Source organism: Polyodon spathula, chromosome 8 (assembly GCF_017654505.1).
Source record: "Polyodon spathula isolate WHYD16114869_AA chromosome 8, ASM1765450v1, whole genome shotgun sequence".
Lineage (NCBI taxonomy): Eukaryota > Metazoa > Chordata > Actinopteri > Acipenseriformes > Polyodontidae > Polyodon > Polyodon spathula.
In genome coordinates, this window is record NC_054541.1 from 37,034,584 (window position 1) to 37,047,490 (window position 12,907).

The window sequence follows — 12,907 nt, forward strand, 5'->3', positions numbered from 1 at the left end:
ACAGCTGCAAATGTCATTCCCTATAACACTAGTTTTGTACAGCCGTTACATTTAGATTTACTTTTTTTTCTGCAGCAGTTGACAGAAAACAATACGTCAGATTAATATGAGGTTAACTCGTCACGTAGACAAATAGACTAGATTGACGTTACTAACAAACACTTCATTAAACACATGTTCCCGGTTGTGCTTATGACTGGGATGCTCACCTTCACAAGCCTGGCAGCACTGTGCCTGCACAGGGAATGGGCAGCTCACAGCAGGGCATGCTCTCCTCTCACAGGACACTGTGCCTTCCCGACACAAACACAATCTGCAGGCATCCGAGACGTCCGCAAACTGCTCCCCGTTAGCCAGCTCTTTACCACCATACCAGCAGCCTGCAGAAAGCCAAAGACATGGTGTATAAACCACAACCCGGGTACTGAATAGTCTAGAAACACTCGCGCTCATTTCTAGTTTTAATCTTCTTGCTACAGGGCAACTACAGATGTATTTTTTTTTTGTATTTAGGTCTTTGTTTTGTATAAGCCAGCAATGGAGTTTGAAGAAAAATATGATTTTTTTTTTCCTGTTGTCCTCAAATAATTAAGCAAAATTGTGCTTATCACTGCTGTCAGTTGCAGCAATTATACCCTTTTTTGTTCAAAATAATAATAATAAAAAGGTGTCTGACTGTTGAAGCTGGCATGTATACTTTAAGTAAGTGATAACTACAGGGTGCTTTGAGTGAATCAGGAGACTTCTGGATCAGAAAAATCCAGCATTTTGTTTTATATTACCGATAGTAACAGAAATGGCTGTCTCCAAGTACACTCAAAGCATCCTCTGTTATAGCTATTTTTATATCTAAAAATAAAACATTACAGGATTTTGGACAGCTATACTGTCCATGTGATAGCTGCTTTTAAGACAGTGTGTATATTTTATGTAGCTGGTTTTAAAAAGTCCTTTTGTCTCTTTAATAATTTAGAGGATTCCCTTACCAAGTGTTCTAACTCCATTTATAAATGCCTTCTTCAAACCACTAATACATCCTGATAGTTTTACTTTGACCTGAATAAACGCTTGTAATTGAAGCAATATGCCATTCTTTACAGTTTTAATTTTTTCTGCCGAGTTAAAAAACCTTAATTTTGAGTGGTGGAGACTGTTTACAGTACTACTGGAGCCTCAAAAACTATATTCTGTATCACTTTGGTAATTAAACTGTAATAGTATGACAAACAAATCCATATAACGGATGAAATGAATAGAAATTGACACGTATTTAGTGCACACACACACACATACAAAATGTCATAAAACTGAGATTTTTTTTAAACTGGTATTTAATATGCTGTTTGATCACGTACCCAATATTTTTGCACTGAAAAGGTTGGCCTCTTTTGATGTCTCTAGGCAAAATATTTAGCAACCTGATTTAAAGAGCGCACAGTGCTATCCTATGTTATGAACTGCGAAAGTTGTCAAACACAAATGTGGTAAATGTAAAGCATCCTATACGCTATGCCGTAAGTATCTTTCTTTCTTTAAAATGCAACCCAAAAGATGGCTTACTATAAAACTGCAGTATGATGAAAATAAGATTCACAGCAGTTTAGGCCATTCTAAGTTTCCACATTAAACATGCCAGAGGTTGTTTCTAAAAAATGTTGAAAAGAAACTAAAACATGGAATAGTTTAAAATTCTATCAAACAGGAGTCTTACTTCCACCCCATATCTGCTATATCTAGGGATATACCGTAATGTATTTCTGTTTTGAAAACTTAAGTGCATCACAGGTGTGTTCAGCTAACTCAGCAAATTAGTTAAGGACTAGAATTTACTGAAAGACTATGTACTCAGTCAGCTTTTAAAAATGCAAGATAAATCCAGCATATATATGTTATGTATATTCATTTTTGCCAGTGACTAAATAATTCTTCTCAGTGCTCATCTTAAGCCAAACCCCAGGTGGGGGTTGAGCAAACATTGACAAAAGCTAAATTATAAAAAGGCAGATACTGTTTTGCTCCAGATAACGTTGAAAATGTTAAAGCTTTCCCCAGCACTGAAAATTAATTTTCCTACTACTATTTGACTTAAATACCCTTTTTTCTGGTTTACTTTTTCAAAAAAAGATTTCTCAGAAGGTAAAACTGTATCCCTCCTGTTGGACAACACGCACTCGAGTCCCTGAAAGCTCTGTGTGTTCCTTTCAGACAAAAGACTAAGACACAATTCTGTGGCAGCTCTACGATGGGTTAATAACTGGTCATGTCTGTAACTGTAGGTGAAAAGTGACTTTATCAGTCCATCATAGAAAAAGATGGGATACTCTACTGCAGTGTGGCCCAGCAAAGAAAAGATTGGCTACAGTATGGCTTTGTACCAGATAGGTATGGGGGGAGGGGGAGGAGATGCATTTAAATTATACATTCTACAGCACAATTATAAGAGAGCAGGGAAAGGGGTTCTTAATCTTAATCTTACAAAAGATAAGAAAAAGTGCCTAAATACACAGTATTAACAGGGTTACCAGTGACAATTACACAGCAAAAAGCCACACTCACTCACACAGTATTTCAACTATTGTTCAATTAGAATTGTTACCTTGCACCCTTTATATAAAATGAGTATACTATAGTATCGGGTTGTTTCTGTATGGTACAGTAAGTTAGGTTCCATATGTCACACTGGATACACTCAAATACCAGATTAGGAACGTAAATGAGACTAAACATGTCAACATGCATCACCTGGAGAAAACCCAAATGAAATGATAGCAATTAATAAAATCAAATGGCCTGAAAATTAATACAGTGTAGTCGAAACCAAACAGAAACGCTTCTTCACCATCACAAGTGCGACAGCAGTCCTGTACAATGGGGTTGGCACACAGGATGGGGGCGCAGGGCCTGCGCTGGCAGGTGATGGTCCCGTTATTGCAGATACAGGAGCGGCACTTTTCAGATGGGTCATAGAAACGCTCCATGTGTTTGTAGGGGAGTCCAGCATACAGACACTCAGCTGGAGGGGCTGTGAAGAAGTAAAAACAGTAGTTCAAACAGGGAACAGTAGTTCAAAAAGTTCAAATAGTGAACAGTAGTTCAAATGGCTATTTTTCCAGTGTCTGTGCACAGTATCATGCTGCTCTTAATGTGACTATGACATTCCTAGTTGAGAGTTGACTAAGTGGAAAGTAAAATCTAAACCTGTAGCAGGTTGACAATTGAATTAAACACATTAATATGAATGATGTGTATGACATAAAGCTAAACAGAGCAAGGTTGAAATTAATAGCCGCAATACACTGAGACAGAAACAATTACACACAATTTATGCCTCTTGTGAAGTGACAAGCAGATGGGCTGGAATCATTTATGATTTGCTGGCCTGACAAGGTTTTAGCTGTTCCCTCATAAAATCATTTTAATATGCCGACATTGTCTGAAACAACACACACCATCTGCAAACCTCCTTTCAATACAATGACAAAAACATGTTACCATGTTATGCAATGCTTTTGGGAATTCCTTATTATTATTATGCTTTTTAAATGGAGGCTAGATAATGAAACAGTGTTTTATACAGAGAGACCATACAAAATGTCTTGTTGGAGTCCCCAGTCCAGCCAATCAACTTTAAACTTGGAAAGGGGGTTTTAGGAAAATGCTAATTCTTGCAATAAACAGAGCAAATGTGGATATTTTTCAATTTTTTATATATGTGTTAATATAATCTCAATGCATATTACTCAATATTCAACCCTTATTTGCAAGAATTATATTTTTTTATATATATATATATTGTTTTTGTTGTTTTTGTTAAAAGTGAGTAGGTCATATAAAGATTATTCAGCAAGAAATTAAAAAAAAAAATACAACCCATCTATTTTGGTTAAATTCTAATTGACCTGACAGAGGTTACCACATTTTATATTAAAATGTTGTCCACAAGAACATGTTTAAGACTTCTCCTAATGATGAACATCATGAATTATTAGGATTTTGTTGCACATAAAAACATAATTCTGCCATGCATTTCCTTGGACTGATTATATGGTCCTTGCATGGCTATCACCATTCACTGCAATACATACAGTACACACTGTACTGCGACTCTCTAGGTACTACCAGTGTTCATGATCAGCTGTAGTACATACTGTGTTATAGTTTTCATCTCTCTTATTTAGCATCACATTTTACCCTGAGTGTTGGTGGTAGTGCTAATACTTAATATGTAGTCTGCCAGTTTTTTTGTATATGTTTAATGTATTGTGATACACTGCACCACAGCAATACAAAGCCAACAAACGGGGTCTACTTCAGAGTTCTGCATGCCAGGCTTTATTTATTTATTTATTTATTTATTACAGAAAATGCTCTCTTGGCTTCCAGTTATACAGCACTATCAGGCCCTGGGCTAAATATTGCTTTACCACCACCAGCAGTATTCAGATGAAATGCTTCTCAAAGAAATAAGTTATCTAACCAGGCAAAGACGCTCACATATAATTCTGAATCTGTCAGCTCAAATGTCTAAGGAACGAGAAGCATTGTGTGCTTCATCACAGTCACACTACAGTATATTTTCAATCATTTTTGACAGTGAAGTCACTGAGATCAATGAATGAGGCAGCACTGGATATGAAAATACACTAAACCCCTTAAAAAAGAAACTTAATTGAACACAATTTGCAAATAATATTGCATATTATACAGTGCATTTAGCAACTAGCATTTAAATGAGTTAATAAATGTGATGATGACCCAGTGACATGCAGTGGCTTGTTTGTATTCAATGCTGCAATTGAAAATGTACATTATGGTGGGGTTAGGGTTAGGGATCACTCTGGTACTTCCAAAAGAAAGAAATAATTGCATGGACTACTTTTCACAATGCAAATAAATGCATAGTGTTTTAAATGCTCCAGTCTGAAGGTATGTAGGTTATAATGATGCCTAATACGTACTCATGCTGCTTGCTTCTTTCTGTGTGTACTGCACATGGATCATTGCATTCCTACGTACAGTCACCGTTTGTATTACTGATTTGGTCCTATTTTTCCATCTAGCTGTTTGAATATAAAAAGCAATGTTCTCACCGGGACACTGGGGGCAGCACTCGCCGGGTGTCAGGAACGGATTGCTACACAGCAGTGGGGGGCACCTCTTTGACAGACATTGAACATTACCATTCTGCGAGAGACATAAATAATGCAAAAAGTTCCGTAACATTTTTCACTGTTCTAATGTTCATAAACTATAAGAATTTCAACAATGGGCAGTAGATTCAACAGAGCCTAAGCCATATTGGTTACACACTGAGATTAAAGGTCCCAAGATAGGTTATATACAAATAATAAATATAGATATTGCAATGCAGACTTATTCATTTAGCATACCAGAAATCCTCATTGCTAAAATCTTGTATCATTGTCCATCAACAATTCCAAAACTTACTATACAATGACAGTCTTTGCATTTGTCTGTAGGATGTGGAAATTCTGCTCCATTTGGATATTCTTTTCCTGCATAGTTACAACCTACAAAACACACACACACACACACACACACACACACACACACACACACACACACACACACACACAAGCAGAGAGACAAGTCATTAGCAGATACAAGCAGTCAGCCTGTAACAAATAAAGAATTCGGACATGAAGCAATTAAAAAGTTGGATGGAAAGAAATCCTCAGCTCAGGCATCTAGTTTGTTCAGCAAAAAAGAGCTGTCTCTCTTTGCTGGGTTCAGAGCTCAACAAACTCAAAGATGCAGGTCTTTTCAATTAAAAGATAACTATGCGATGAATCAGACTCCAGCTACTTTATGAGCCTTGCTTCTTAGGTGACATCTTTAAGTTACTGGGGGGCAGATTAGATCTAAACTATAGTGGTTTGTGCCTTCCGTGCCATCGGTGGACCATCTGCAGACGGTGGCTGCTTGTTCCAGTTTGTCCTGTTGAGCCTGTCTGGTTAGTTGCATTTTGAACATTATGACAATATGTTTATGTTATTCTATTTTACAATTACTGTACCTACAACATCCTGGTGCTTTCCCAATTTCCCATGATGTTTCTATGGTGTGTCATGGACTTGGAATAGTGCATAGACCACGCTATTTGCGCAGGGGCTCTGGGCGCGGCTTTATTTATGATTATGCTAATATTACTATCACTACTGATGTTAATATTACTACCATTTGGTCTTACCAGCGATTCCATTTGGCTAAGCATCCTGGTGCTAGACTGCAATTCATGCTGCTTTTCTAAGGCTATTTTTAAGTTGCTGGACAGAAGTCGACTTCCGCCACCTGGACTGGTCAAAGTAACGTTATTTAATACCTGATCCTTTGCTAATACGTCCTTACTGTTAACTGAAGTCATCTCGGAACAGAACTTAGACTTTTTTTATCTTACTGAAACCTGGCATAAACAGAATGGCTGGTTTTGGCTAAACCAGCTTGCCATTTCAGGCTACGGTCTTCTAGAAAACACTTGTGCTTCAGGTTGTGATGGCAGGTTGGCTGTTGTGTATTGACTTGCTTACAATGTTACTTGCTTAAGTGTTGTTCTCCCTGCCTTTATTACATTCGAATGTCTAGCCTTTAAATTAGCCTCAGCTGTACCTGTGGTGGTGGTTCTGGTTTACCGTCCCCCAAAACATAATACTTAATTTCTGAATGAGCTGTTGGATCTTTTTACGTTTTTACGTTTGAATTATGATCAGATCCTGTTATCAGTAGACTTTAATATTCATGTTGATTCTTAATCCTGTTCTCTGTCAAGAGAGTTTATGTCTCTTCTGGACTGTTTAGGGTTCACACAACATGTAAATGTCCCTTCTCACAATCGTGGTCATATTCTTATTTTAGTTATTACTACAAGCCTATCAGTTACTAATCTCTAAGCTCTTGATTTAACAATTTCCGATCATTTGGCCATTTTGTTTAATTTGGATTTAACAGTGTCTGCAGTAAAAGTGAAGCGCACTGTTAAATTTTGCAATGTTAATTCTATTAATCCGATCGTCTTTGCTGACAGTTTGTTTTCTACTCCATTTTATAACGATCAGCCTCGGGCGCTGGCGGAGATGGTGGAGTCTTATAATACGAACCTGTGCAATGTGCTTGATATCCTGACTCATTGGTTTCCTATACCCATTGTTCTCCATGGTGTAATGATCAGTTACACTCCATGAAAACTACAGGGCGTAGGCTTGAACGCAGGTGGAGGGATACTGGCCTAACTGTTCATTTTGAAATATGGAGGGAGCATAAAACTGTATATAGGAATGCTCTAAACTTACTTTTTTATTCTAATCTCATTAGAGAGGCTCTGCTAATCCAGGGCATCTCTTCGACAATAAATTGCATGCCACACCTAAACCCGTTTTTGTATCTACTGATTCTGAAGCAATGTTATGTGTTTCTTGACTATTTTCTAACTAAAATCGATAACATCATACAGGAACTGTTAGTTTCTGCCCACTTGTCATTCTGCCCTCTAATATATTGGCTTTTAATGGTACCTGTTTGTTCTGTTTTGCTGAGGTTACTTCTTCAAGGCTGGCTGAAATAGTCACTAAATTGAAGCCTACCACTTGCTCCTTAGATCCATTCCCTACACCACTCATTGTGTCACATTTTTCAGTTCTCAGCCCAGTGGTGACTGAGATCATTAACGAGTCATTGAGTTCTGCAGTAGTTCCACCAGCATTTAAATACACCATTGTGACTCCTTTGTTAAAAAAACAAACAAAACTTGATGCAGATGCAAACCTATTCTTTGTAATTACAGACCCATCTCTAATCTGCCCTTTCTGTTTAAAATCCTAGAACGCGTAGTGGCTCAGCAGCTACAGAGTCATCTATCGGAATGCGATATTTAAAAACCTTTGAAGTCAGGTTTTAGATCAAGACACAGCACTGAACCAACCCTTGTTAAGGTTGTTAATGATCTGTTCATGGCCGCTGACTCAGGTGCACTGACCAGCTGATCCTATGGGCGGCTATACATCTGGTTCTAGCCTGGCATCTCCAGGGGTGCCACAAGGCTCAATTTTAGGACCCTTACTTTTTAATATCTATATGTTGCCACTTGGACAGATCATAGGTCGTCATGGTGTGAGCTTTCACTCATATACAGATGGCACAGAATTATATTTTAAGACTCTAAAGATAAAAGCAGACTTGCCGACTTCCCAATTAAAGTATGTACAAGTGCTTCAGAGCTAAAAAGTTCCCTGAAGGCTACTGTGAGCACAAGTATCACACAGTACAAGTGTGGAAGAGGGTGCTTCAAAAGATCACAGATTTGAACCTTGTTACCAACTACATGCTGGAATCTTAAATCAGTGTGCTTTGGAGGAGGAATAGAGAGATCTCATTTAGTGTGCAAAATGAGTTAGAGGATGAATAACGAAAATATGAAGCATGTGGGAAGGATTTTTTTATGACGCACCTACATGACCTGGTCTTCTGCTCATATAGGAGACAAAGTATAATCTACTAGATAGGAGGAGGGTCTGTTGAAGAAAACCTGTATGAAAGATTACCTGTATAGCAGAACTACCTCTCAACAGCGACAGCTCTGCACTTTTCCTGTTTATATCCCCTATTAAATCACCTGTCTCAGTACTGACTCTCCAACGCAGTCGTAGAGTACAAGCTTTTCTCTTCAGGACAGTTCTGACAGTTATGGTCGATCATCTCACTGGAGTCTCTTACCATTGCAGTTGTTTTTGCAGCAGGATCCAGGCAGTGGGTATGTGCAGATGGCGCCAGGACAGGTATGGTCCTCACAGTTCACATGGCCATTATAACACACACACCTCTGGCAGGGATTCAGAGGGTTAGGGAATTCTTCTCCATTCACAAGCACACGGTTTTCAAACACACAGTCTGTAAATCAAAGAGGAGACAGGGAAATTCACACAGTGAAAAAAGGCAAATCAAAATGAGGTAGAACATTAGCCAAAACATTGTTGCCTGATTTAGTGTCTTGCAAGTTTTATTAACAGATAAAATGACCTTACAGCTACTTTATATAATTTAAACAAAGTTATACTTCTGCTAATATGAAAAGGGTTGGACTTTTTTGGAAAGACTATATTGTTCCAAACATCAACTATTAAATCTTTTAAAATATACAAACAGCATATATCATATTCCGTAAGCCTTTTTGAGTTTTATTTAATTTTCACTTTACAATCAACACTGAATTACAGTTAATCTCGCTTGCTGGAGGATTCTGCTCTACATGCTAATGAATAAAAACAGAAATAGTATCTGTTGTGAACAAAAACAAAGCATCTCAGGGGGCATAATCCTGTAAGGAGAATGTCATCTCTGATGGAACAGTCTAACTTGACTGAGAGAACCACAGAACACAGTTGAGCACGTACAAAGCCTGCATCTGTATCTAAGTCTTTATCATACATAAACCAAAAAGTCACATGAACAGAATAAGTTGCCATCATAGGTAACCAGTAAAAGCGAAGGGTGCAGATTTTATTTACAGAAAGTATTTCATTTATCAGACTGAAGGCCATGCCTAATTCTTTGAAAGCCATGCCTAATTCTCTGACTTAAGCCCGAATTAAAGTCTGTGCTTGAGAACAATAGTGAACTGAAATCAAATTAAGTGGAGAAATTGACCTTTTTAAAGAGAGAGCTTCACGCCTCATGGTGTTCAGCAGGGACCCAAGAAATCTGTTCTGCATGGCAACTCTCTCAATAAATCACTGACATGATGAACGCTTGAAAAGTCTATTCATTAATGAATATATAGTTGATTTGAAGGAGTGGCTTTGTGAGAGACTGATGTATTATGTAACAGATGCTTAAATGCAGTGGTAGTCCTGGCAGTAAAATAATGTACTGTAATGTCATTTTAATTCAAATTCAAAATATTTATTAATCATGATCATACAACAAGCTGCTTACCCACGAGGACTTGTTTTGATGTATTGTCCTCAGTGACTCAGCACCATTGACATTTCTATATGGAACTGTATTTAAACTGCTGATGCACTGAGGCACTTTTGCTACTTGATGTAGCCAAGGGCAGTGTAAATGTCTTGATTTAGAGTTGGCTTTATTTTTCTTCTAGTGCGGTGGGGAAACAACAGCTAATAAAACAAACAAAATAAGCCTTACTTTCAGCTGGAGAACTAACTAAACAATACTTTGTGTGGTCCCTGTGCATACACGCGGGACCTCATGACATCTAGTGGTCAACCCTAGTTCGTTTGGAGAGGATAATTCGCACTTGAGGTCAGTTGACACCTAAGTTCGGTACGTTTTGGCAGGTGTGAAACGTCCAAACGCATCAGAGTGCGCACCAAACAAGTGGACTAGGATTCTCTTAAACAGGTGGTCTTGGCCCGATTGAGAGGAAACTATAATGTGTTTCAACCTCAAAAGTCGGACGTGTGAAAGCAATGGCATTACAATCCAAGAAGAAAACGAAACCGAACAAACTGATGTAATGTATAACCCACAGTACATTGCGTGCGGAAAGCACGCATAGGTGTGTGTACTGTATGGTGAAAAAAACCAACAACCCACATCATGATGCACAGAAACGCCGGTATTCCTCAGCGATATGTCTAACACGGGTTTCGTGCTAACATTGTAACAGCAGATGTCAAACAAACCAAATGAGCGCACATTATGTAATTATTAAAGATACAGTATTTAATAGACGCTCTGTACATTTATAGCTGCTGATTGTCTTCCAAGTGTGTAGACCTGTCTATAGCCGATAAAGTTCACTGAAAGAACAGCTGCAGGCAGTGCACGCATTTTGCAGGATATGCCAGAATCGTGGCCTTGAAAACTGCTATGAAGCTGCTTGCAAAATTAAGAGGGATTTACAGCTGGAGATGGAGAATTGTAAAAGCAGACAACATTGGACAGTTATTTTTAAAATTGTGCTTGATTATTAAATGTAATTACAATATCAACAGTTTACTTTTCTCTAAGGACAAATGGTAATAGAGAAGGCTACACTGTTGCAGAGTAGCCTACAGTAGGGCTATTTTTATGATAGTTTACAATGGTTTATTCTTGTATTTTGCTTAATAAACAGAAATGTAATGTCTATCTCGGTGATGTTCTCTTAAAACGTGTATTTCAGTGAATACAAGTTTTCTAAAAGTATAGTGTACAGTGGCTTGCGAAAGTATTGACCCCCCTTGGTATTTTTCCTATTTTGTTGCCTTACAACCTGGAATTAAAATGGATTTTTATTTGGATTTCATGTAATGGACATACACAAAATAGTCCAAATTGGTGAAGTGAAATTAAAAAAATAACTTGTTTCAAAAAATTCTAAAAAATAAATAACGGAAAAGTGGTGCATGCATATGTATTCACCCCCTTTGCTATTAAGCCTCTAAATAAGATCTGGTGCAACCAATTACCTTCAGAAGTCACATAGTTAGTTAAATAAAGTCCACCTGTGTGCACATGATCTGTCATATGATCTCAATATATATACACCTGTTCTGAAAGGCCCCAGAGTCTGCAACACCACTAAGCAAGGGGCACCACCAAGCAAGCAGCACCATGAAGACCAAGGAGCTCTCCAAACAGGTCAGGGACAAAGTTGTGGAGAAGTACAGATCAGGGTTGGGTTATAAAAAAATATCTGAAACTTTGAACATCCCACAGAGCACCATTAAAGCCATTATTAAAAATTGAAAGAATATGGCACCACAACAAACCTGGCAAGAGAGGGCCGCCCACCAAAACTCACAGACCAGGCAAGGAAGGCATTAATAAGAGAGGCATCAAGAGACCAAAGATAACCCTGAAGTAGCGGCAAAGCTCCACAGCGGAGATTGGAGTATCTGTCCATAGGACCACTTTAAGCCGTACACTCCACAGAGCTGGGCTTTACGGAAGAGTGGCCAGAAAAAAGCCATTGCTTAAAGAAAAAAAATAAGCAAACACGCTTGGTGTTTGCCAAAAGGCATGTGGGAGACTCCCCAAACATATGGAAGAAGGTACTCTAGTCAGATGAGGCTAAAATTCAGTTTTTTGGCCATCAAGGAAAACCCTATGTCTGGCGCTAACCCAACACCTCTCATCACCCCGAGAACACCATCCCCACAGTGAAGCATGGTGGTGGCAGCATCATGCTGTGGGGATGTTTTTCATCGGCAGGGACTGGGAAACTGGTCAGAATTGAAGGAATGATGGATGGCGCTAAATACATTGAAATTCTTGAGGGAAACCTGTTTCAGTCTTCCAGAGATTTGAGACTGGGATGGAGGTTCACCTTCCAGCAGGACAATAACCCTAAAGCAACACTCGAGTGGTTTAAGGGGAAATATTGAAATGTCTTGGAATGGCCTAGTCAAAGCCCAGACCTCAATCCAATTGAGAATCTGTGGTATGACTTAAAGATTGCTGTACACCGGCGGAACCCATCCAACTTGAAGGAGCTGGAGCAGTTTTGCCTTGAAGAATGGGCAAAAAACCCAGTGGCTAGATGTGCCAAGCTTACAGATACATACCCCAAGAGACTTGCAGCTGTAATTGCTGCAAAAGGTGGCTCTACAAAGTATTGACTTTGGGGGGGGTGAATACTTATGCACGCTCAAGTTTTCTGTTTTTTTGTCTTATTTCTTGTTTGTTTCACAATAAAAAATATTTTGCATCTTCAAAGTGGTAGGCATGTTGTGTAAATCAAATGATACAAACCCCCAAAAAATCCATTTTAATTCCAGGTTGTAAGGCAACAAAATAGGAAAAATGCCAAGGGGGGTCAATACTTACGCAAGCCACTGTATATAGGCGTCATATAAATAAATGTGAAATTAACATGAAACGTTAGCTTTCTGCTTAACAACTTTGGTTATTAACAACTTTTGGATGGGAACCAAGGAGTTAATAATAA

The 12,907-nt window shown here is 38.4% G+C and overlaps 1 protein-coding gene across 2 annotated transcripts in view; it reads right to left on the bottom strand.

Moving 5' to 3' along the window:
• LOC121319895 (kielin cysteine rich BMP regulator) overlaps window positions 1–12,907 on the bottom strand; it is a 92,408-nt gene that overhangs the window by 16,641 nt on the left and 62,860 nt on the right. For both annotated transcript variants that reach the window (XM_041257836.1, XM_041257835.1), the window contains 5 exons: window positions 8,728–8,901; window positions 5,449–5,531; window positions 5,091–5,184; window positions 2,840–3,022; window positions 210–380 (listed from right to left, as the gene is read on the bottom strand). In XM_041257836.1, coding sequence (XP_041113770.1) covers window positions 210–380; window positions 2,840–3,022; window positions 5,091–5,184; window positions 5,449–5,531; window positions 8,728–8,901 — 705 coding nt within the window. The remainder of the gene's footprint in view (window positions 1–209; window positions 381–2,839; window positions 3,023–5,090; window positions 5,185–5,448; window positions 5,532–8,727; window positions 8,902–12,907) is intronic.